Source organism: Aphelocoma coerulescens, chromosome 5, assembly GCF_041296385.1.
Source record: "Aphelocoma coerulescens isolate FSJ_1873_10779 chromosome 5, UR_Acoe_1.0, whole genome shotgun sequence".
NCBI lineage: Eukaryota > Metazoa > Chordata > Aves > Passeriformes > Corvidae > Aphelocoma > Aphelocoma coerulescens.
This window is the reverse complement of record NC_091019.1, coordinates 63,365,797-63,392,140: the sequence shown is the minus strand read 5'-3', so window position 1 is coordinate 63,392,140 and position 26,344 is coordinate 63,365,797. Positions and strand designations below refer to the sequence as shown.

At 41.3% G+C, this 26,344-nt stretch overlaps 1 protein-coding gene across 4 annotated transcripts in view; it reads left to right on the top strand.

The window, feature by feature from the left end:
* The window catches only part of KIAA0586 (KIAA0586 ortholog), a 68,277-nt gene extending 43,037 nt beyond the window's left edge, over positions 1–25,240 (top strand). For 3 of the 4 annotated variants that reach the window (XM_069018537.1, XM_069018535.1, XM_069018534.1), the window contains exon 31: positions 24,902–25,240. In XM_069018537.1, the coding sequence (XP_068874638.1) occupies positions 24,902–25,041 (140 nt within the window). In that variant the 3' untranslated portion in view covers positions 25,042–25,240. The remainder of the gene's footprint in view (positions 1–24,901) is intronic. The other variant, XM_069018538.1, reaches the window with a different exon arrangement.
* Positions 25,241–26,344: the final 1,104 nt, after the last annotated feature.

Below are 26,344 nucleotides of genomic sequence, written 5' to 3'. Positions count from 1 at the left end.
AGGATTGGAAATTCAGCCTGGAGAAGAGACAGCTCCAGGGAGACCTTAGAGCCCCTTCAAGTGCCTAAATGGGCTCCAAGAGAGCTGGAGAGGGACTTTGAACAAGGGCATGGAATGGCAGGACAATGGGCAATGGCTTCACACTGACAGAGGGGATGGGATACTGGGAAGAAATTCTTCCCTGTGAGGCTGGTGAGGCCCACGTTGCCCACAGAAGCTGTGGCTGCCCCATCCCTGGCAGTGTTCCAGGCCAGCTTGGATGGGGCTTGGAGCAACCTGGGATAGGGGAAGGTGTCCCTGTCCTTGGCAGGGGTTGGAACTGGATGATCTTTAAGGTCCCTTCCAACCCAAACCATTCTGTGATTCTCTGAAATATATCTGTATGTAAGTCATCAGAATCTTGGCAATTAAGTGTTTATTTAAATTTGTATTTCTATTAAGAGCATAATATTTATATTAAGAGCATTACAATGTGCATTTTCTGTAGTCAACTGAATCTTAATTGCTTTATAGAGTGCTGCTCAGCAAATGAGATGTTCATAATGTTGTGATAAAGGGAGTGGCTCATACACTTGAGAAAACACAGGAGTGCTACAGGAGAACTGAAAGATAATATGAAGTTAAGATTATGCAAATGTGGAGAGAAAAGATATTTTCAATGTTAAAATGATCTGGTTTGAGATGGGCTTCAAGCTGGTGTGTAACAGATACTCATTTTCTGTTGTGAAGGACACTAAGTATTATCTGTGCTATTTTTGGAGGTTTCTTAACAGTGTTTGTAAAGATGTTCAGGATGATGAAAGAGAGGGAGAGAATATCTTCTGTTTATTGTAGTTCATGTCAGTGCTGGAATAGCATGAACTGTGCACATGACTGCCATGGGTAGTTGTTTTAGCAGATAAGTTTGTGGAGGTGCTACAGTGAGATGTGTAGCAGTTTTAATGTTAACATTCTAAGAACAAGAATCTAAAAACCTGCCTGTCTACAGTATATGCAATTATAATTGCTCCACCCTAGCACAGAGAAATTCTTCCTTCAAGCCCTTTTAAAAATAATTCTTTGAACTTCTTCCATTTAATTTTTTAAGAACATCTCATCGAATTCTGAGGGAATTATTTTGCTTCAAATATTTATAAGTGGTAAGAAAAGCCCCAGGCCGATGTTATTGGTCGTGGGACTTGGAACCTAATTTCAAAACCATGGTTTGCATATGAAGAAAGTTATGAATAATGTAAAAATTATAGTGGATAATTAGTGGAAAAGTTTCCAGAGCTGAAGTGGCATAACTTAGTGCAGGTCTCTGTTTACCTACTTTTAGCTCTGCATTTATCTCTTCTGTAACCCAAGGAGTTTGGGCATGGTCCAGCTGTGTCTGTCAGCTGAAAACGTGTGACCAGGAGATGGCAGTAGTCAATTTTCTTTGAGAGGAACAAAAAAAAAAGTATGATTTATATACCAGGATAATCGAAATCTCATTCAAAGTATACATATTTAATAAGCCAATAAAAATCTCAAGGATTTGCGAATGGAAACAACTGTCTGTCAGTTTTAACCAGGATGTCTTCTCTCTCTAAGCTTCACAACAGAGACCTTAATCAGGCCAAAAGTTGAGGGTAAAAATTAATAAGAAAAAGGAAAGCTTGCAACATGATAAGTATAAGTGGGTTTAAGTAAATACAACATTTTAAAATTAAGCACATCTGTTACTGTGAGTTCAAAGCACCTTGTTTATAAAAGCTTTATGTCAGATGGTTGCCTTTGCTGGGATAGCAAGGGACAAGGAATGCTTGCCTGGAAATGGAGAAGCATTTTGGGGCATTTAGGTAGTTTTTCAGAGTTTAAAGGGTAAGTGGTTGGATTGGTATTAGAGTTTAGGAAATTCAAAGCCCTAGATGAAGTGTGAATTCACAATGTTGGGAGAAAAGAAAAATTGTTTTGGACTTTGAGTGGGATGTAAAAAAGCCATTTTTATTTAATTGATAAGTACATGACAGGATTTGATTCATCTTTCGATGGCCATAAACATATATATATACATCAGAGCTTTCTTTTGTTGTTTAAAAGTTTCTGTGGTCTGCAGAGAACATGTGTTTTTACTGAAAGAAAGTTGATTGATGGCTTCTAATGAAAGTTGAAGTTCAGGACTGCTACAATATCATGCCTGAAAGGGTAAAGTCTCCTGAAAGTTACAACTGAAAATCAAGCCTGGGTGTATTATTAATTGAAATGTGTGCCTTCTCTAGACACAGTGGAGACAGTGGTTTGAAAATGTATAGTTGTAGTACATAATATACATGCATATATATTTTTGGCTTTATAATACCCTTTAATCTTTGTACCGTTCTTTCATATATCTTCATGAATTTAATATGATAGTAATTGTTGTGGTTGGTGAATGCTCATATTTCCAGAATTTAAACATTTTCAGGCTTACATTAAAGGGATTCAGAATTTTCAAAATTAAAATGAAAGAACAGGTGGCAATGCTTGAGTGCAGAGCATTTTTAAACTTTAATATGAGCAGCTCAGAGGTAGATGTATCTTTACTTAATTATCTTCCTACAGCATAGACTCTCAAAATGGGACCTAGAGAGAATGATTTGATGATAGTAATTCCTTTTTATCTCCAGCTAGTGAATTATATTCAGGCAGTGTAAATACGTGGGAAAGGAATATTGGGACACTAAGCAATTGGCTTTGCTGCCACAGAGAGATTGCACAACTGCTTGTGGGAGGAGATGATCTGTGCAATAAATGAATAAGACGACAAGAAGCCCTTAAAACAATCTGTATAAAAACAAAAATTCCATAGTCCTTGTTCAGTATTGAAAATGGGCTGCTTCTTTGTTAACATTGACATTAGGCTGTATTGAAAGCTGTAATACTGAAAATATGGCTATAACTAAATACTTCTTTGTCTTTCTTCTGCAGCCAGGAGTTGCTCTGAGTTAGGTTTTGGGTTATTTTTTCTTAAAACTATTGTGACGTGAGGAAAATCTATAACAGATGCTTCAAGGAAGGAAGAAGATTAGGATAAGGCTAAAGGTCTTTCTTTTTTTCTTAGAACTGGAACTGTTTTGGTCAAACTCCATGACTATTCTACTGGAAGTTTACTTTTCCCTTAATATCCTGCTGTCTCTTTTTTTGGCCTGAATTTCTCTGAAGGCTTTTCCTAAAGACTCTCCCTCCATACCACCCTGGAAATAGCAGCTAGTGAAGCAAACCAGAGCTCTTCTTCCACACTGTAGAGTGAACCACCACAACCTGAGAGGCAGAAAGAGTTTGTGTAGCCTGTATTGCTCCTTGAATTTGCCTCATTTGTGAGAGAAGATCTTGGAAATTGGAGTAATGAAATCACTTAGCTGTAATTAAGGCATTTTTCAGGCAAGTGTTTTATGTAAGTTTTTTTCAGTGCTTCTTCAGAATTCTTGTCACAGACTCACAGAATGGTTTAGGTTGGAAGGGACCTCAAAGGTCATTTAGTTCCACCCCCTGCCACGGGCAGCAGCACCTTCCACTAGAGCAGGTTGCTCCAAGCCCCATCCAGCCTGGTCTTGAACTCTTTCCAGGGATGTTTCTGGTCTATTTTTCCTCTGGTTTTCCTATCCAGTTACCTCGCTGTGCTATCAGGTAGCTCACTGACATCACTCAGTTAATGTATTTTACATTTGGGCAAGTCAGGAAATGCAAAGCTGCATTTCCCACAGAAGCTCTGTCTTTTCTACACTAGTCATTAGCTTTCAGGTGCTCCAAGTGGTTTAGAATGCCAGTTCTCAAGGAGGTTTTGTTTATTCTGCACATGTCCAAGCAGTTACACGATAGCCCATGCAGTGGAAAACATGCATGTGAGTAATATGTGTGCATTTTGCATAATATCCCACGTAAAATCCTCACTTAAGAGCTTCTAGTTTGAATTCCTGTAAGTTGATATTTAGCTGTTTTACAGTACCTTTGGAACAGGAGCTTTCAGTTTCTTGGCTTTTGTAAATATTATTTATCTATTAACAAGTGTTATTTATATCTGTGGCTGTTTCTTTTCCCACTGAGTTACTTCAGTTATTTTTCAGACAAAATGTTAAACGAGAAGTTGGACTTTTCATAGCTTAAGGCAAAGTCTTGTGTGAATTTATCACTGTGGATGATGATGTCCTGCTGTGGGTGTGTTCTGCTGCTGCTTCAGGCTTGAGTCATGAGGAACCAAACACCAGGAACTGCTGTGGGTTTCATGGGACCGTGCACACCTTTGTACCCATTCCCAAAAGATCATTTCCTGGGAAATGATCCTCTGGTCTCATAGACCTGTCATTCCTTCCCCTCACTTATTTGTCCTAAAGGTGTGAAGAATAGTAACTGCAAGCAGGTGAAGCACAACTTTCAGACTCCTAGAATGTAATTTGATTTTTTGAGGAATCTAGATGAATTGAAATCCAGGTAGTCAGATGGAGAAATTACAAAGACAAGACAACACAGTTTATACTTGAAGAAAACAGTACCAAGCAGTGTCATAGTGCTCTGCAGTCTGAGAGTTTCCTGCTGAGTGCTGTGCTCAGGGAGAAGGGATTCTCCTCTGGAGGCCAGTTCCACACCATGTATTTCCCAGTCCTTTTCCTACAGATCCCTTGGCAATTTCCTTCAACTTCTAAGAGGCTGAGAGTCAGTTCTTCTCCTGCAGCCCTCCTTAAGTGTCACAGAGGGATACAGCTCTCTCTGCTGCAGTGACATTGCTGTGACCTTGTGCTGAAGCTTTTGCCATGTGCAAAGGCAGAAAACTTCCCTTTTTAGCCTTCCCTTGGTGCCTGTGCTGATGGTGCTTTACACCCACCACGAAATCTGCACAGCTTTTTGTATTCTCACATCTCCCTCATCCAGTCCTGAGGAGAATCCACAACTGGATGTGTGTATGTGTGATCTCTGGAGGGAACTATTTTGCACTTTTCATACAGTAAAAAGAAGAAAGCCTCCCTTTTGAGAAGATCTTTGTGTTTAAATACACTTATTTTGCTGAATTTCAGGGTGTGTTCCTGTACCAATCCCCTCCCCTGGTCTGACCACAGCAGCAGGGATTTTCAGTGAAATTCCAGCACCAGATGGGTTTTTTCTGCAGAAAGGGAAAGAAAAACTTTTTCAAAGTGATGTGATCACTACTGAAAGTATTATTTCCTATGGAGACTGTCAAATATTTAGACTCTTTGCTTGTCTTTATTCAGATTTTCTGGGGCTCAAAGTAAATATTCCAAAATCTCATCTCATTCCCTCTTCAACCCTGGATTTTAAAGGATTGCAGGTGATCTAATCCAGTGATCTCTGGCATCCCTCTAAGTGTGTTTTATAGATCATAAGTTAAACTTTGGGGCAATGCCAACATTAAGCCTGGTATTTCAGTCATGCATGGGGTCTGTAATGTGAAAATATTGAGGGACCAGTGCCTTTTTCATGCTGATAAGCTGAAAACCTCTGGCACTGCTGCACAAAGCACCAAGTGTACATTTGGATTTTGTCCTTTTTCGTAGAATCATGGAATCACAGACAGGTCTGGGTTGGAAGAGACCTTAAAGATCATCTCTTTCCAACCCCCTGCCATGGGCAGGGACACCTTCCACTATCCCACATTGCTCCAAGCCCCATCCAAGCTGGCCTGGAACACTGCCACAACTTCTGTGGGCAACCTGTGCCAGGGCCTCCCCACCCATATAATGAAGAGTTTCATCCTAATATCTAACTTAAATCTACCTTCCTTTGTCTTAAGGCCATTCCCACTTTTCCTATCACTTTATGCCCTTTTTACCTCAAAATATCATGTGGTGCCTAGTCCAGGTGCCTGCTGAGCTGCCTACATCACATCACCCAGACACCAGAAGGTTCAGAGGATCTTCTGTTCTGAAGTATATCTTAAAAATGTAAAGAATTTTATATCCAAATTAATTAGAATTTATTTTTTCAAAATTAATTCATAATTGCATTTTTTTTAAACACTTGTGACTACCTGGAACCAAAGCCTTGCAGTTCTACTGCTGCGATTCTCTGTATTTTCCCTTTTATTTCCCCTTTTTGCCAGTTAGGGTGGGGGATTTTTACAATTGTTTAATTGTTTGGGGGTTTTTGATATTTTGTTTCATTTCAGGGTGTCTGGTAGCTTGTGTCTCTAGTGGCCAGTCATATCCTAGGCAGAATTCTCCTTAAAGGAAGGGTGCCTCTTGCTGCTGCATATCCACTCCTGGGAGCTGGAATGTACTAGCTGAGAGCTCTAAATTGCTATTTCCACTTTGGCAGCCTACCTTTGATCTCTCACCAGTTCCAGTTTTAGTTGTATAAATCCATCTATTGTCAGCCTGTCTGGGGGTCAAGCTCCAATGTGAAGCTTTTTCTTTTGTCTAAGACTCTCATGTGGTGGTGAATCAGCTGGAGTTGCTGTGGGTTGCAAACAGGGGATGGTCTTGATAACAAATATTAAATACAAGTCTCTGATCTCCTGGACACTACCACACTCCTCCCCAGTCTATGGAAATTGTTGTGCCAGGACAGCCTTTCTCACAGCCTGTCTAGGATTCGTAAACACACTGGGATCTGACTGAAGCAGCTTTGTATTGAGGATTATGATTTGTATGCACTTTTACAAACTTACAGTAATTGCTGTTGCCTTCATTGTAAAGAGCAAAAAATAAACACACACAATAAACCCCTTTAATGGGCACTGATCCCACTGGCACTGATCTTGAGCAACTCTGAATAAAAGCAGATGGTGGCAAGCTGACTAGGCTGACCTGCTTTCCCCTTTCATGCAAACATTGCTTATATAAATGGGGGACACACACAAAAAATTAATGGGCTTGGGCAAGCCACCTAAGGACAGAGACTCCCCATGTACTTAATGCTTACATCAGCCCCAGGGCTGTTTCCAGTTAGTTCTTCTCTGGAGGGAGAAGTTTCTCACAAATTAGTGGTTCCACAGCTCTGAGCCCATGGTTTAACAAGAAAGAACTGATGTGTATCTAGAAAGTAAGCATGCTTAGCTGTTCTGTGGCCTGTGTGTTGTGGTAGGTCATGGAAAAGGATCAGAACAGTCTCTCCTGAACCTGTTGCTCATTTATAGACATATAATTGAGTCTGAAGTCCCTTTGCACATTATCTTCTGCCAGAATGTTGTGAAGAGGCATTCAATTTTTGTGGTCTTGTACTAGTTTAATTCACATGCCTATTTGTTAGCAGTGATGGTAAAAGAATATAAATGGGAATCCTGGTTGTTCTAAAGGATGTGCCTCAGTGTGTCACTGCAACAAGAAGTGATCAGAGGGCTGGAGCACCTCTGCTGTGGACACAGGCTGGGAGAGCTGGGATTATTCAGCCTGGAGAAGGCTCCAGGGAGAGCTCGTTGTGGCCTTCCAGTACCTTAAAGGGGCCTTATAAAAGGGAGGGAGGTGGACTTTTTATACAGGATGGGGGGCAATGGTTTACAGCTGAAAAGAGTCAGGTTTACATTAGATGTTAAGAAGAAATTTTTTGCTGTGAGGGTGGTGAAGTCCTGGCACAAGATGCCCAAAGAATCTGTGGCTGGCCCATCCCTGGAAATGTTCAAGGTTGGACGGGGCTTGGAGCAGCCTGGGACAGTGGAAAGTGTCCCTGCCCATGGCAGGGGGGTTGGAACCCAATGATCTTTAAAGGTCTCTTCCAACCCAAACCATTCTTTGAATTTGTGATTCAGAGAAATAACATTCCTTTTTCAGCAGGGCATTTGGTTGCAGTTACTGCCTCCAGGATTATGCTACAGTTTCTCACATAGATTACAGCCTACAAAGGCAGTTTCCTGAGTAAGATACATTTACACTCCTCAGTCACTCTCTGGGTACAGCCTGGTACATCAGTGCCAGCTAAGCTGGAGTCAGGAACCATTCCAGGTCTCAGGTAGACCTGCTGCCAGCTGGGTTAGTTCAGTTGGCACATGTACCACAGGATCTCCTAGGATGACCATCCTTATTTGGATTAACAGTCATTTAAGTAGGTCTCTTATCTCTCTTTTTTCTTTTTAGTGTCTTTTATAAAAGGCATCAGTATCAGAGCAGGAAGTCTTGATGCTTTTGGGTGCTGGCAACACATTGCCTGGATACTGTTTGGTGACAGGTGAAGACAAGGAGTATTACAAACACAAATTTCAACTTGGAGAAACATATATAGCACTGTGATAGGAGAAATGCAGGCTTTATGTCTTCAGTATGTGCTGAGTTTGTTATATTTTTCTGGTTGGCAGGGAAGGCAGATGTTGCCTTTTATAATTCAGCGGCTCGTGCAAGTCTGAGAGCAGCGCAACAGAAGGAGCAGCTTCTGCTCTCCCTGCTGTGCTGGGTTTGCTGAGCCCTGGGCAGAGGCAGCTGGACTCCCTTCAGCTTTACCTGTTCTTAAATTGCTCTCAATTCAACTTTTTTGAGCACTACATAAAACCTGGAAGGAGCCAGCTGTTAGTGTGGGGGGTGGCTGGGTAGGAGAGGAATCCCTAGGACATGAGTGTGTATGAGATGAGTGATGAATAACTCACAAATTCTGACTATCTGCTGCCAGACCTCTTTTACAAAGCAGACTGGGGATTCACAGAAGCTGTCATTCTCAGATGATAAACTTTTTTTTCTTTTTCTTTTTTAATGCTTTGTAAATTTTTGGCACTGCTAGGAGAGGCGAGGCGCAGCTGTAAAGTTCTGAAGAGAACCAAGGTGGCCAATAAAGATGGATATTTAGACGATTTCTGTCCACAGTCAAATCACATTTTTTAAATTCTATTGCTTATTAGATTGTGCAAGGGCTTGTCTTACAGGCAGTTTTCATGCTGGTGACCAGTGTTGTCACTAGGTACTTTATTTGCTTATTTTTCTAGATACTTTAGGAGCAGACAGAACTTTGACTTCATGCACCAAAGGGAAGCCAGCTCTGCCTTCTCAATACAGTGGTACAAAGACTGCCTATAATTAAATATAAATATAGGTTTCCAGTGCCCACGGGATTAATTTCTTAAGAATAGGAGCCCATGAAACTTTCAAATAAGGCAACAGCATGGAGTAAATGTTATCTAGGATGTCTTCCAAATGAAGAACACTGTGTAAATAATGGTAATGCTACTCTTTGATAAGATGCTGATTTTGAGAAATGCAGGCTGCCAAAGTAGCATTCTTGTTAAAAAATAGGGTAAGAGCTGGTGAGTGAAGATTAAAGTTGTCATGCGTGACCTGTTGCTCAGTGCTGAGGCTGCACATGGGGCTGTGTTGTGTAACAGTGTGGAATAACATTCCCTAACATAAAGCTGGAATAAAACCCTCTTCATCTTCCATACAACTCATTCTGTAAGTGAAGTACAACAAATCCTCATCTCTGAAAGACCACTTGCAAATGTGCTTTTGGTGACTGCATTTGCAAGGAGCAGTAGTAAACGATGGAGATGGGTTAAACTTTGTCTGTGGACTACTGTGTTCTGGTTTTTATCATGAGTGCTGTCATTCAGGGGAGAAAAAAAACCCCTGCCCCTAGAAAAACTTAATTTAAATTTAGAACCTTTGTATGTCTTGTCGCTCTAATCTAAAACTTATGTTTTGCTTTTAAAGAAAGAAGAGCTGGTTTTAAGCAGAGTTCTAAACAACCTGAGTGAAAGTTGTTGAGTGTGACACAAAATATGGAGCAGGTCTGTGAAATGCATTTTTTTTCCCCCCAGTGCTTTCGCTGCAGGGAATTAACTGTTTGTCTTTGTGTACAGCATGACTTTGCCTTCCAGTTAACTCTTCCTTTTTCAATGTCATATAGGCATGTATTTTTAATACAAATTAATAAATCATCAACCAGATGTGAACCATGAAGATGCACCTCACCTTTTCTGGGTCTGGTAGAATTATGTTTATGTTTTGGCTCAAAATTAGCCAATCAAGGTGGGTTAGACTTAATAGGGTGATCTGCTGCTCTCCATCCTAACTCGGGTTGTTCCAGTAAAGTAATAATCTCAGGGTTGCATATCATGACCTTGTTTTAGGCACTGTGCATATTGCATGAGTTAGGCAGAACTGTTTGGTTAAAGACAGTAAAACAGCTGCAGTGTCTGTCCTTGTCAGGCCATTGTATCTTCAGTAGACTTAACAAGCACAGAATTTGTTGCAAATTGCTTTATTTCAGACTTTTTTTTTTTAGTGTGTTTTTATTATCCTGAAACCATAATTACAGATCTTGAGAAAATAGTTTAATTTACTTAACAGCTGCCATTGTGCCCCGTTACGTAAATCAGAGTTATAAATGGGAAATATTTCCTAGTTTGAGTTACACTGTAAATACACGATTGACTTCTCAGAAGTGCGTGTTGCTTATTTCAGTAATTGGACCCACTCCTAGAGACAGCCAAGCAGGGAGATTACACAGGGAATGCTTGTTTCTGAAGATGAAGCTTCCTTCCTGATTAAAAAGAAAAAAAAAAAGAGAGAGAGGAGAGAAAAGGGGGAGCAGTTTCCTGTTGGAATCCTCACTTTGAAGGAGCCTGGGCAGCCGTGCCTCCCCCCACTCCAGCTGGCCTTTATGTGCAGGCGTTCTCTGACGGACCATGTCCAAAACCCTTTTTACAACAGCAATTGGGCTTTGCCTGTGCAGGCAGACCTGGGATTTAAAGAGGTTTCTGCTCCTCTCTCATCTGCTTTTAATGCAAGCCTATGACTGCCAGTATCTCTGAGGTTTAAGGCTTGATAAATAAAGGCTGTTCTGTTCCTAAGGTTCGTAATTTTCTAGGAACGACCTAACAGAGAGACTCAATGCAAAATTTCAGCTGCACATAGAAAATGTGGTCTGACCTTGATATGGATGATGTGAAAAATGAATAATAGCAGCACTGCAGGCAAGGTCTTCTCTGCTACAATGTGACAGCCCAGCCCTGCAGTGGAGGTTTCAAGAATTTGGCCGCACTTTTGGAAATCGGCCCCGTGGTTCTACCGGGAAGATGTTTTAGCTCAGAGAGAGCATAACACAAAGGCTTTGTTGGGGGCTTGGCTCTGTGCTTATGGCAGGAAACTGAAGTAAAACCTGATTTTTCTACCTACAGTACGTGATGGTTTGGTTTGAATGCAGCCAAGGCTGTGTTTTGGCCTTTTTTTGAAGTGAAGCTGTGCTCAAAGGCTGGAGAACCACAGCAGCTGAAGGCTAGAACCACTTAGGATGATTAGGGCCTGACTCTGATTCATTAATTCAGAGAGGGTTTTTGTCACTTTCTTAAAGGACAAACTCCCTTCCTCTGTCATTCCAGAGTCAGCCTGTTAAATGAGAACCATACATTCAGAGTGGGTTTAGATTAGATATTAGAAAAAAAGTCTTCCCTGTGAGAGTGTTGAGGCCCTGGCAGAGGTTGCTCAGAGAAGTTGTGGATGCCCCATCCCTGGAAGTGTTCATGGCAATATTGGGTGGAGCTTGGAGCAACCCGGGGTAGTGGAAGGTGTCCCTGCCCATGGCAGGGGGTGGAACTGGATGGGTTTTTAGGTCCCTTCCACCCCAAGCCATGCTGTGATTCCATGATGTGTGGTGGTGTGCTAAAGCTGACAGGACCGAGGACACTGATTTCACAAGGTATCCAGGACACCTCCATGTCCAGGTCCTTGCTTGGATGTGCAGGTGTGGCTGCCTCTCAGAGCGGTGCCATCCCAGTGCTCCCACTCGTGTGGAGCTCCACTGTGCAGAGCCTGCCAGAGGGAATAGTTTGAAGTATATGAAAAGAAAGTTCAGATGTTTTCAGTCTGAAAGTAAAATTGCAGAAGGCCCTTAGAGGTCTGAGTTATTGTGCAATCTCTGTAAGTAATTTGTAATCAAAATACCTTTGCACATGTCACTTTCGTATTTCCTGTAATAAAACAGCAAGAGCAATTAAGATTTTGGACCATAATCTTCTACAAGCTTCTAAAAATGAGTGGGCTGGAGACTTTTTGAGTTATGGCTGAAATGGCAAGTTTTTTAATTTTTGATTGTTTCAAAAAAGCTTTGGTAATAGCTATTTTAATAGATTTTTTAACTGTAGCCTGACAAAACTCTTATGTGGCAACATAATTGATCTGAAGTTTGCTTAAAAAAAAACCTAAGTAAGAAACCAGAAGAACTTTTCACAAAACTGGAGGACATCTGTACTCTGGTAACCCAGCATGTGACCTATTGGGCTTTATGCATTTCAAATCAAAAAGAATCAGCAAATATATTGCCATATGCATGCAAATATGTCTAATTACACTCTGTATATCTGTAACGTTGTTCTGCCATGGTTCAGAAAGTTGTCTGTGGTCTTAGCATTCCTCAGGAAACATTAGATTAATATAGCTGCCTTTGTCATAGATTTTTTTTCTTGTTTAAGTAGGTGTGTGAAGGCTGGTGCTACATAAATGAATTACACGGAAGACTTTGGAGGAAGAAGGGGCTTGTAAACGAGACTGAAATTAATGAATATGAGAATTAGAAATCAAAACTTTATGTTTAGTCTGAGGAGAAACAATTCCTTAAACCGTAACCACATGGCTGTTTCTTGTTTGCATCAACTCTGGTTGACTGTTATTGTCTTCTGTTAATTCTCTGGGGCAGTGGCCTGACTTTGTTGAATGAGCCAATTGTTTTCCTTTGTGTTGCCCATCAAGTGAGTCCCCATCTGGTTTGTATCAGACTGTTTTCACAGCCAACAACTGCTGCCTTTTCTATATCCTGACACTTAAGGGCCCCATGCTATCAAAGCATTGCTGTGATAGCCTGTCTGGCTGGGCCCGTACAGCTGTGCCTTGCAGCTTGAAGCCATTACCCCAAGTAATGGTAACTTAGAACTTGAACTGGCTCTTATTCCCATTGGTGTCGTGTGTACAGTGAACAGAGTACATTTTTGTTGAACTCTGTGTTCCACAAAAAAAAAAAAAAAATTCTCTCGTTTGAGTTTATGTGATTGGTTCCTTTTTATTTTCTAGCAGCTTCCTGTATCAACAGGCAGTTTTGTGTTCTTCTAAATTTAATGAATACAAGACAAGCAGTATTTAGTTAAGGTACTGTTGTTATTACTTTTATGGTACATTAAAGCTCACTAAGTGAAAATTAAACAAGCAAATGATTCTTAATGAGGATTTTTCTTATCAGATTTAGAATAGGTTTCCAGGAAACTTTCTGTGCTTCATAAATGTAGGTTGTGTGAATAAAGCTACACCTTGGATACTCCACTATTCCCTTTCCAAGCAGCTCTCTAAAAATACAGAGGAAGGCACAAGGAGTCTGCATTAACCTGTTTACTTCTCATCTGAAGGAATAGGGGAGGATTGCAGAACTCTGTAATAGCAGAGATAAAACTACATTGCAGTTTGCATTGCAGAATTAGTGAGAGAGGCCCCAGGCATGATCCAGACCCTTTCCAGGCTTCCAACATTGTAGGAGACAGTCCTGTTGCAAGAGATTTTGCAACATGTGTCTTCTCTGCCTGCAAGATTTAAAAAACCCCCAATATTGCATCAAATAACAGTGACATTTAAATGTTGTGTGTAAAGAAAGATGATCTTTAAGCATTTGTTCTCTCCTGCTCTTGTGTAGGCAGCATAATGCTCAGTGACAGAGTAATGACGAGGAAAAACATATTCCCCAACTTGGAGATGTATTGAATTTTAAGTATATTCCAGACTCAATTCTTCCCTGATATGTAAGAGGCAGAAAGAAAGAAAATAATGGGTAATGGTTCTTAAAATTCAGGTCTTATTGTAGTATGTGCAAGAAACTGCCAGAAAACAGATTGCTTTATCTGATACTTGCAGAGAAAGTGTTCCTGAACTTGGGAGTGTATTGTGTGTATAATGTGAATGAATTTGCTTCAGGTAACATACTGGGGAGCCATTAAATTCCATGAGGCACACGAGATAAGACTTCCTTTGCCATTGTGCTTTTCCTACTGGCACACACTGGGTGTCATCATGTCAGATTGGGATTGTGCTAAATAGTTGAGTCTGTGTCATTGTCAGGTGTGTGGAGGGTTTGCAAAAGCTGCTTTCCTAAGGAGCTTTGTGTAATTGCTGTTCCTGTGAGCAGCTCCTGAATTCAGGTGTGTGCTTTATAAAGATGCACAGAGCCAGCTGTCTGTGCCCTTCACCTTAGAGGTCTTTTCCAGCCTGAATGGTTGGATGATTCTGAGTCGTGCCCATCACCAAGCAGAGCCCACTCTCTGCTCCCACACATGCAGACTGGAATTCTGTATATGCTTCTTTCCAGTGCAGATTTCCCTGTATTTTGGCCAGGGATTTTTAAACCCAGAGAACTGATAAATGATTTTCTCTCAGTCTGCCTACAAGCTCTGTTAATCCTGCTCATGGCCCAAAGCACTGAGGGAAGCTGTGGATGAACTGGGTGCTCACCACATTTGGCACCGACAGCTTGAGCTGGGAAGAGTCAAAGAGCTGCAGTGGTTCCTGAAGGAAGCTGGTGCAGCCAGCAGCCCAAATTTCAATTTGTGTGCATGTGGCTGCAGCTTCAGCAGCAAAGAGCATCTGCCCAAATGAGAACCTGATGTAAAGGGCTCTGTTCAAGGCCCTGCTTGATGCAGGCTCGAAGGGTTGTGCGGAGCAGCTCCTGACGAGAGTTGTTGGTTTTTCTGGTGCTGCTGGGGAACTGTTCCTTGGCAGTGAATCCTTCAGGAGGCACAGTGTTGGTGGGAGCTGCCTGCAGACTTCCCTGTGTTTTATACCACTTAGCAGAGATGGAGGGGGTGTGATATTAAAATCACTGATGTGTCTAAGAGAGAGTTGAGAAGGTGGTGCACTGTGCTTAATGTGCAACATAACTGTAGAGCAGTGCATTTCTCCAGTCATTTATTCTACTGGTTTAGAGCTCAGATTCGCCCAAGTATTGCAAAGGAATTTTGCTTTTACTCTTTCCCATGTAACAGGCCAAGGTTTGTGTATTCTTTTTTTTTTTTTTTTTTAACAAGGAGGAATGCTTATCTCTATTGCACAAAGTTTAATCATTTTATATTTTAACAAACTTTAAAATAGCACAAGATAAAATCATATATTTACTCTCAGACCTTTCCAAGTTTCTGGTCCCAGGCATTAGACTGTAGAGGCAGAGTTACTTGTCATCACACTGAGTGCTCATTTCAAGAGCAGGTCAAAATAGGGTCTGGACACAGACAGAACCAGAGGAAATGGTTTCAAGTTACCCCAAGGGAGGTTTATCGGATATTATGAAAAATTTATTCACTGAAAGGGTGGTCAAACATTGGAACAGGCTGCCCAGGGGAGTGTTGGAATCACCATCCCTGAAAGTGTTCAAAAAATGGGTTGGATGTTGGGAACATGTTTTAGGGGTGAACGTGGTGGTGGTGGGTTAATGGTTGGACTTGATGATATTAGAAGTGTTTTCTAACCTAAATGATTTCATGCTTCTATAACAGTGAGCTCCCAGATCTTCCAATAAGGACTTTTAATGTTTTCCTTATTTGAACATGTGTTTACTTATTCAGTCCTCTTTCTGAGCTAACAGAGAAGTTGTTTGCTTCTGTAAGCTCCCTAGAACTGCTTATTCCTATACATTTTCCAAAGGTCATTGATATCCACAAATGGCAAGACCTGTAGTGGCCACTCTGCTGCCAAACAAAAGGCTGGGAAAGATGTATTTTTTCCTAAGTTTGTTTGTTCATGTACTAGAAATGTGCACAGAAATGTTCTGGAATTTATTAGACTGACCATTGGAAAATGCTAACTGTATAGGGCTGGCTTTGTTCTGTCTTGTTTTGTTTTGTTCCTGGGGAAAACGTTCATCATCTTCTTTTGAAAAGGTGTAATTACAAAAATTTGGGGTAATTGTGCTGTAGGTAGAAGCATTTTAATATGCCAGATCATTGTAATGGTAGTACAGTAATGGGAGTCTTGGCAAACTGTTTCCATATGGGGAATCCCATGACTTTGTTAGTGAAAATCATCAAACAAGTGCACAGGATCATGTGAATATTTAAGTATTCAGAGTGGAGAAATAAAGCTATTTTGCTTGTGGTCATCTAGAAAAACACTCCTTATTTGAAGTTTTTTATAGAGTGTAACTTACTTAATGTTTTATTATAAGAATGCATTTAGTGGCTCCATTATATGTGAGGAGTGACTTGCAATGAGAAAATTCTGCCCTGCAGCACTGCCCTTCAGGCAGAAAGTTTTCTCTTTTCTTTCTGATACCCATTCCCTAACTTTCACTCAAATCTGGGTGCAGATTGCTGCTGTGGCTGGAGGGGATAAAACCTCCTTGCCCAGGAAATCCTCTTGTCTGAGGGAGAGCTCATCAAGGTCTCTCTGCACTTTTTAGTGGTAGAAAGTAGCTTGTGACTTCTTACTGGGATTCACTGAAACTCATCCTCTGAGATTCCTAAGGATTTCTTTGGATATTTGGTATCTGAGGAGCTGGCAGGGCTGGACAGCAAGCTGTGCTTGGAATTCTCCAGTTCCAACCCCTGCCATGGGCAGGGACACCTTCCACTATCCCAAGTTGCTCCAAAATCCAACCTGGCCTTGGACACTGCCAGGGATGGAGCATCCACAGCCTCACAGGGATACCCACCTGCATTTTAACTGTGAAGAGGTTAATTTTCAAATCTTAATTGATGGTGAAACATCACTTGACTTTGGTCACTCAACTTTAATTATTCGTGTAAAATATCTTTACAATATTTTTCAATAAAAGGAGGCCATGAAACTTCTAAGAATTAAAAAGATGCTTTGATTTTTATTCCTTTTCCTTGCCACTCCTCAAGCAGGTTGTGAGTGCTGTTATGTCTGGCACTGTGGCACGATGCAGATAAGCTGGAGGCAGTATTGCTGCAATTAATATCATTAAGATACGAGGTCTCAGTGGAGCCAGTCCTACTGCTGGGTTTGCACTGACTGACTCTGCATCCTAAGGGAGTTCAGCAGAACTTTATCTTAAAATTAAGTGTGAATTCCCACGATTGATCATTTGAGTCCCTTTTTTTTTAGCTTCTGTATTTTGTTTCAGATACAGGCATTAAAATGTCTTTTGGAGCCCCAAACATGAAGGTGTGAATAACAGAGCTGAATATATTATACAAATATGCTTTTAAAATTACCTTCCTGTCCACTTGCTGGTTAGATTTTGCATAAAATTAGAAAAAAAAAATGGTATGTAGGTGATATTTAGTTTTACTGAATAAGTAAAATATTAATTTTACAACATTAGATGTGCAGTTTTTTAATTATCACTTGTCAGATTCTCCTGATTCCACCAGCTGTTTACCTAGGTTATCTCTTGTGGATTTAGGGATTACTCCTCCCCCCGGCCCTTGCACAAGATACACATTTTCCTGGTGGTTTTCCAAAGACTCTGGACCAGTAAGGAACCAACTCCTTCTCCTGTTTTTATTTTGAAATAAAAGCTGCAGCTTCAGTATTTGCCACAGGGCCTCATCCGAGTTTTCCTCAGGAAAATGGTTGCAACCTAGAAACAGCAGTGCTTGAATATTAAGGAAAGACTATTTGTTCTGAGCCAATTGCACATCCAAAAATCACAGCCATCTGTATGGAAAAATCAAATTCACTTTTAATATTTCTTCATAGTATTAATAATTATTGTAGTTATTTGGAAAGATCGTTAAAACATCTTTTGGAAGGGATTTGGTGGGAAACAGCAGCAAGAGATGTGGCCAGGGAATGAATTTGTTAAGCAGTGAGAGGTCCTACAGAGCAAAGGATGCCAGATCTAAAGGAGCAGAGTAGATTTTAGGCACCAAAAGGAAATATTTATTTAGTAAACTCTGCAATCTCATTTCTAGATGGTTTTGGAGCTGCTTTCTGTCTGCCTTTCCCTACTGGTCTCTGTGTTAGGATTTTGAAAAATCTGGTTCTAGTTTCTTTAATTTATTTCTAGTTTTTGTTTGTTTAGTGTTGCTATTGGTGGGAATATAGAGTGTTTTGGAAAACCACTGAACCATGAACTCTGACTCGAGAGGAGGAAAAAACCATTTTCAAATATTCTTCTTTGAAATACTTGTTACCTGCTGGGCCTGGCCCCACCCTCCTTTGCTGACTGGGGATCTGCATTTATTTTCTTTTTGGAAATATTTATAGCTGGGCTATACATTAAACAAACAAACAGCAAAAGCACAGTGTGTGTATACACGTGTTTATTTTCTGTGCGCTTGTGTGCAGGGTTTTTGTAAGTACATGACACCAAGGGGAAGGTGGAATTTGCCAAGTTTAGGTCAGAACTTGAACTGAACTCATACTATATAGTTTTCTGTCTCCACTGGTGTCTGTGGCCCACTTATGGAAGTTTATGAGTTGGCTGCAGCCTTTGAGAATGAAACTGTGTTTTTTCAGCTCCAGCAGTAGACTCGTGCTTTTAAATCCAGACATTTCTGGCTCAGGTCCTACAGATGTCTGTCCATTTCTGTAAAACAACTCAAGTGTTTTAATTGTAAATGTACCCCTTTCATGTAACTCAGCCCTAGAAATTTGGCCTTGTTTTGCCTCGAGTCTTTTCTGTTTGTCATGAAACAGCTAAGTTGGGGCAGTCTGGGTTGGAGTTAAAAAAGAGACCTGCAGGCATTTGCAGGACATCTCGTTCTTGTTTGTCTGTGTTTCTGTCCCAGTGAAAGGCAGAGCTCTCACCTGCAGCCAGGTAATGCTTGGCAAAGCATTCACAATACAAGAAGAAAGTCCCTGCCTGGAAAAGCACATTTCTGGCAGAGCTGAGAAAGGCCAACTTCTCCACAATAACCTAAAAAAGCCCCAGCAAGAAAAGCTCTGGAGGAGGAACTGTCATTTCTAATAAATGGAGAATAACTTTGCCCCAAAAAATTAGATTATTTGAGAACCTGTTGATGGTCCTGCTTATTCCTGAAAATACTGTATTCTTTTAGTTCTATAACCTAACCACTTTCAACTTTATAAGCCATTGAATTCCAGAAACATTAAATAGCCAATATGCACAATACAGCTAAACATGACTCTGAACTGGAAATGCTAAATATCATTATAATTAGTAGCATGACTGACATTGCAGTGTAATTTCTCTTTTCAGTGCAGCCTTCAGAATTACTTACATCAACATATGGATGTTTCTTACCAGTATGTGTTAGCCCAGCAAGCCTGGAATAATTTTGATTTTGCCAAAAAATGCCACTTCTTAGGTTGCTCTTGGTAACTTGCCTGTACAGCCATATATGCAAGTAAGTGAATTTCAATGTGGTAGCACACAGAAACCCATGGAGACATGGACAGGACACAGATTGGTACAAATATGTACCTCACAGGTTTACTTACAGGTAAAAGGAGCAGATAGGAGAGGCTGAGAGAGGAGAAAAGAGAGGAACAGATAAGAGAGAATTTGAGGGCCAGGTAAGAGAGACTGGCAGGCTGAGAGAGCTGGGGATGTTCAGCCTGGAGAAGACTCCAGAGAGACCTTAAAGCCCCTTCCAGTGTCTAAAGTAGCTCCAAGAGAGCTGGAGAGGGACTTTGGAAAAGGGCATGGAGTGACTGGACAAGGAGAAATTACTTTAAACTCAAAGAGAGTAGGTTTAGATTAGATGTGAGGAAGAAATTCTTCCCTGGGAGGCCCTGGCACAGGGTGCCCAGAGAAGCTGTGGCTTCCCCATCCCTGGCAGTGTTCCAGACCAGGTGGGATGGGACTTGGAGCAACCTGGTCTAGTGGAAGGTGTCCCTGTCCATGACAGGAGTTGGAACTGGATGAGCTTTAAGGTCTTCCAACCCAAACCATTCTGGGATTCTGTAAAATGTTTCTACTGACAGTGGTTCTGTTACCTTTGAGCCTGTAGACATTTATTCTTCTACTTTGCTTTAGCCATTAATGTAAAGAATTTCTGACAATTCTGCTTCCCTGCTGATGGTCTTTGTAACTGTATGGCAAATGTAAATCTTTTTATGTAGGGAAAAAGCAAAATGGGGGAATGACAGGGAAAAAAAAAGGCACCTTCAATGAAGATTTTGAGATGCTGAGTTAGATCTGCAGGTGCTGTGCTATCCCAGTGCTCAGAGCACTTGAGCTAATGCCATCTGGAGGAAGTTATTTGTTGGGACAGGACAGTGTTTGAAACTTTGAAGTCAGGAATAAACAAAGAGAAGCAGCTGGAATCTGGCAGAAGAAGAAACAAGCCATTCCTATCAGCCCCTGCTATTAAAGGAATGAGAGCACTGCACTGGAGTTGTTTTTACAGTCTTGGAAGTTTATTCATGCTCTTGAAGTGAGCTGCTTCAGTTGGGGAGTAGAGGGAGGATTGTTTTGAAATTTTAGGAAGTAATATGTAGATAATTACAGTAATTATGGTCCTGGTTTTACGCTGAAAAATAACCTGGGTCCTGATCCTTAAACACCTTCCTATTTATGGTCTTGATGGGGAGAGATGATTTACAAGAGCATGGACTGACAGGACATGGGGGAATGGCTTCAAAATGAAAGAGAATAGGTTTAGATTAGATATTAGAAAAAAATTCTTGATTGTGAGGGTGGGGGGACACTGGCACAGGTTGCCCACAGAAGCTGTGGCTGCCCCATCCCTGGCAGTGTTCCAGGCCAGCTTGGATGGGGCTTGGAGCAGGCTGGGACAGTGGAAGTGCCCCTGCCTGTGGCAGGGGGTTGGAACAGGATGGTCTTTAAGGTGCCTGCCAACCCAAACCATTCTGTGTTTCCATGATGACACTTTTCACTTACAAGATATGGCTCTCTTTCATCCCCAGATAGATTTAAAATAGTTTTATTTAATATATGGACACCCAGTCAGAGGAGTTAAAGCACATGGTTTTCATTTGGCTTAAAAGTCAGACTTGTTTAGTCTTTTTATTTTGCCAAATAGAAAAATTCAAAAAGAAAGATTTAAACATTTTTCTTTGTTCTTACTGTTGCCATATGGTGGCAACCAAACCTCCCTTCAGTGTGGTTAATTCTTTTTTCCTTTGGCACACATTTTTGACACCTTTTGTATATGGCATGTTCTGTGTGTGATGGTACCTCTCAGAGAAAAACTCCCTTCACAGGTCACTGGATGGTTGACACACCATTAATTTTTATGCTTCTGTTAAACAAAGGTCTGGAAATTTAGTACTGTATGTGAATTTGTTACAGAGTGCCAAGAACAGGAAAAATCTCTGATCTGAAATGTGACCTTTTCCATCAGTGGGTCACCAAGATGTTTTCAGTCACTGATGAGCTTCTACCAGCCAAGGACTCTCTTACCAAGAGTGTCAGTTTTCACAGTTTATATGAATTTATTCTATTAGGGTGACAAAGAATTTGGAAAACTGGAGGTCACCTAAGGTCACATGCTCCATTTATTGGATTTTAACAAGGAAAATTTTTATAAATACACCTAATTACATGATTGCAAAATTGTACTGAGTACTCCCAGAGCCTCTAAAAAAGGGGGGGAAAGCCATGAAGATTACCTGCCTGCTTGCCCTTTCCTGCTTTGTAAAGGAAAAAAAAATTCATTTCCATTTTTATGGCATATCAAAAGATTTTAACCATTGCAGTTTGCATATTCGTGCTGGTGAGGAACTCGGTGTTAAAGAGGAAACCATCTCAATATTGGTTATGAGCTGCTCTCTGATGAGGGGAAGACATAAAATGGAATATCACATTATTAAAGAAGGAGCAGACCAGGGGCTAAACAAGGATTTAAACCAGTCTGCCTCTATTTGTGTCTTTATTCCTGTACCCCTCCCTATATGTGTATATAAAGTGTTTTATGCACTGTGCATGCACGAGGCTACACTCAGCAAAAATGTAATAGTGATAAAACACATGTGAGAGTAACTTGGTAGTTGTATTTTTGGGGCCAATGTAGCGTTTCAGGACTGGCAGCTTTCTAGCCTGGGAAGTTACAGTCATGGAGCAGAATCTCCCATCTAGCTGAAATATGATATCCACAATTTTCTCACAGTTAAAATGCTGAAAATCCATGTTCTGTATTTTCTGTGTGAATTTAACAAAGTCAAAGACTTCAGCTTTCTGCCTTTAAAAAAGGGCAGTGTTGACTTTGGGTATTTTTAAGTTTAAAGATATTTTGATAGCTCAGGAACCACTAACTTTTCTGTTGAGCAAGTAGATTGAATTATTATTTTTTTTTTCTGTCTTTTAGCATTTTATAACTATCATAAAATTGGACTGTATTATATCTGTAAAATACATTAGAGTATGTGTTAGGAGGAATGCAGACTAATATGATACTTTCTTTTAGCACTCCCAGAATCAAAGACTTGAGTAGTTCCAACAGAGCCTTGGGATAAGGGAATATTACTTTCTTTTTTCTTTCCATCTTTTCTTTTTTCCTTTTTTTTTTTTTCATTTTTTAACAAACCTGAAAACAGCTGTTGAAACAATGACATCATGGAATGTGACATGACTGTGGAAATACTAACAAAGTCAAGCTTTGAAAGCATCAAACTACATCTAGTGTTGGAGAGGGGCTTTAGTAGAGGATGAATTATCAGGTTTCCTTGGGCATTGCACAGTCACATCTTTACTGTGTCATTTTCACATCTGACTGAATAAACCCTTTGCTTTTCTTCTTAGCAGCCTCTTTGTATCACACAGACACAGCTACAGACTGGAATCACAGAATCCCAGAATGTTCAGGTTGGAAGGGACCTCAAAGACCATCTCATTCCAACCCCCTGCCATGGGCAGGGACACTTTCCACTATCCCAGGTTGCTCCAAGCCCTGTCCAGCCTGGCCTGGAACTCTCCCAGGGATGGGGCAGCCACAGCTTCTGTGGGCACCCTGTGCCAGGGCCTCAGCACCCGCACAACCAAGACTTTCTTCCCAATATCCCATCTAACTCTACTCTGTGTTAGTTTAAAGCCACTCCCCCTTGTTCCATCATTCCATACCCTTGTGGAAAATCCCTCTCCAGCTCTCTTAGAACCCACTTAGATACTGGAAGGCTGCTCTGAGGTCTCCCCAAAGCCTTTTCCTCTCCAGGTGATATGCTCATTCCCTGAGGACACAAAAAATGCTCTTGTGCTCCTGCTGCCTTCCTGAATGGCAAGAGGCTGGGCTGGCACAGATCGTTCCATGTCCTGCCTTTACTGTCTTTGGCCTCACTCATGTTTGACTTCCCAGGCTGTTGGCTGCTCTTCTAGCAGGAAAAACACTGATGGAATTTTATTTTAGCAGCAGGGTTTTGTTTTAATTAGCCATTCGAAGCGTGCTTTGCTGCAAGTCAGATGAATGCAGATGACTGCTTCAGTGACATAGGAGATAATTAACTGGGGTGAAAGAAAGCTTAACTTTTTGGTTTTATTGGGAAAATAGTGTTTTAATTACCTAGTCTATCACAGAGGAAGGGAGAATTGTTACAGCTTCTTGGAATAAGAACAAGCTCCAAGACAGCCTTTGCTGTTGTATATGGACTCAGATATGTTTGTTTTGCTTGTAGCTGCTGCACTTAAATGTCCCCAGGACAACTGAAATCTCAAAATGCTCTTTCTGTAGTTGAGCGAATGTTGTGCCATTCTCCCAGTGCCATTTCTCCTGAGTTTCTTCATTCTTTGTCTCTACCCTGATCCATGACTTGCTCTTCCTGCTCCATGAATTGATTTATCTTTTCTCCTTCCTCTGGCTAAATGTATTAACTTTTGCCCATGGCTTTTCTCCCTTCCCATCTCTGGGATCTGGCTGCAGGTTGTTTTCTACTCTTCCAGGGGTTCCCAGACAGGAAGACATCTGGGCACTGCAGGGATCTGTCACAGCTGCTGGAAGCTCTGTGGGATGTGCCCCCCCTCCCTTGCAGGGGCTGCTTGGGCAAGGGTTTTTCCCTCTCCCAGGATGTCCCACATTTTGCAGGGTCAGATCACAGGAATGGGAAGTTGCCAGGTGCCATCTCAGAGGTGCTGGAAGATGAATATGGCTTGTGAAGTCCTGCAGGGGAGTCTTCAGGGGGTGTCTGTGTATGTGGGAGAATGGAAGAACCACAAAGGAGAAGCAAGAAGGACTCTTAAGGGGTCCAAGAAATGGGCTGGAGATAGGGAAGAGCTGAAACCACTTTTCACTTGTGTTTTGGGCAGCTGAAGCATTGAGAGGGTGTTTTTCTCTGTGGGGCTTGTCCCCAATGGCTTCAGCTGGTACTTCTTTGCTGTTTATGATAATAAGTGGTCTTGAACAACGTGAATGTTTTCCAAAGGTTTGATGCAAACAGACATAGACATATAGATGGAATTCAGAAATACTGTTTGTATCTATGGATGCCATTTCAATGCTGTGGAATACACCAGAAACACCAGCATACTATCTGAAATTATGCTGGGCCTACTGAAGATTATAGATACATGTGTGGTGTGTGTGTATGTACAGTGTATCTGTAGGTAAATACAACCCAGTGGATATCCAACTCAGTCCTTCCAGTACCTAAAGGGCATCCAAAAAAATCTGGAGAGGGACTTCAGACAAGGGCATGGACTGACAGGACAAGGGGGAATGGCCTCAAACTAACAGAGAGCAGGGTTAGATTGCAGATGAGGAAGAAATTCTTCCCTGTGAGGGAGGTGAGGCCCTGGCACAGGTTGCCCAGTGAAGCTGTAGCTGCCCCATCCCTGGCAGTGTTCCAGGCCAGCTTGGATGGGACTTGGAGCAACCTGGGATAGTGGAAGGTGTCCCTGCCCTTGGCAAGGGGTTGGAATGAGATGGTCTTGAAGGTCCATTCCGACCCAAACCATTCCATGGTTCTGGATAGTCACAGAAATTCGTCCTTTTGTTACCTGATAAGGAGAGTTCTGATGGTTAAAGCAGCACCTTCTGAAGTGCCTCAGAACTGTGGGCAGCAAGGGTGTCTGTGTACCTGTATTTCCATGCAAAATGGAGATGACATCAGCAGAGTTCAGTCATTTCTCACAGACAGCAAATAATGACTTTTGTTTTCCTTTTTTTTCTTTTTTTTTTTAGGAGAGGATGCTGCCCCTCATCTGAATCCCCATCTTTCTGCAGCGGAGGTGCAGCTGCCTGGCAGGAACACAGCTAATGAAACACAGAGTCTGAGCAGTGCACATGGAGATTCGGATTCTTCAGGGGCAGACACGTTTTAAAGCTTACGGCTGTTTATGACAGTCTCTGTCTGAAGATGTTGTCAGTGGTACATTTGTCTGTCTAGTGTGATAGTCTGGGTGTTCCATCAAAAGAACAGCCTTTCACTACTGTTTATTTTCTACTGTTTTTCTTATAATTTTGTTATTATTTTAAATGATTCTGTCTGCGGATATATCAATTATTTTTAAGCAAATAAAATGCAGGTTTTTCAGAATCATTGTGAGTTGAAGTCAGTAAAGTCCTTTTAAATATTTATTGTATTATGGGTGAACGTGAAGGTGGTTGGTATTAAAATCCACTGCAGATGTGTGTCTCACTGATGGAAAACCTCTTGGCTCAATATCACATCAATAGTGTCAAAATTTTGAGCCAAAGGAAAATAGGCTTGGAACCAAAGTCTGCAAGAAAAATGTGTTTCTAGGTATCATCAGAGGTTGTTTGTCCTTTGAAGACCACTATGACAAGCCAGTAATTCAAAATTGCATGTAAAAAAGACCTTTAGGGTTTGTATTGTTATTATGAAGAATTTTTTTTAGACTCACAAGAATTGGTCATCATTTCATGTTTGTTTCCCTAAAGTTTTTTCCCCATCTTGAAGCATGCGAATGACAGATTGTGTGAGTAAGGCTGTTTTTTTACACTTTTAATGGAATTTTTTTTCCTTCTCATGAGACAGAATGAATTCCTGCAGTCTCAGCCCTTCAGAATCATGACAATCTCAGTCAGGAATGCCACAAGAATGGTTAACAGCAAGAGTGAATGAACACAGTGCCACCCTCCCAGGGACTGCTCCACCTTTTTGTTGCCTCCATCAGGAGAAGGTGGTTGATCCAGGAGGAAGGCAGGATCACCTGCCCCAAACAGCATCCAAGCAAAATGAAAAAGAGGAATTCAGACATGTTCCAGTAGAAAAACTGGGAAAGAGGCTCTTTTCTAAGCAAGGCAAACACAGCTTTTGCTCTGTTCCTCCGAGTACGAGAGGCCCTTGGTTGTTGCAGATACTCATAACTGTGAGCAGTTCCCATTACTCTTTATTTTCTGGCACCTGCACTGATTTCATCTCTCCTTAACAGAGAAATGTTAGAAGTTCCTTTTGGCTTTACATTGATCTCATTGACCACAAGGTTCAGTTAATTTGCTGCAGCATCCACAAGGGTAAATGGGAAAAGAGAGAGAGCTTCAGCCCTTCACAGTCAGTAATATCCCAAGGATTCAGCTTTCAAGGGTGTCTGTTAAGCACCTTGGAGAGTTGTGCTCTTGTCTGTTGTGACTGCCACATAAATAGCAAATTTGGGTGGGGGT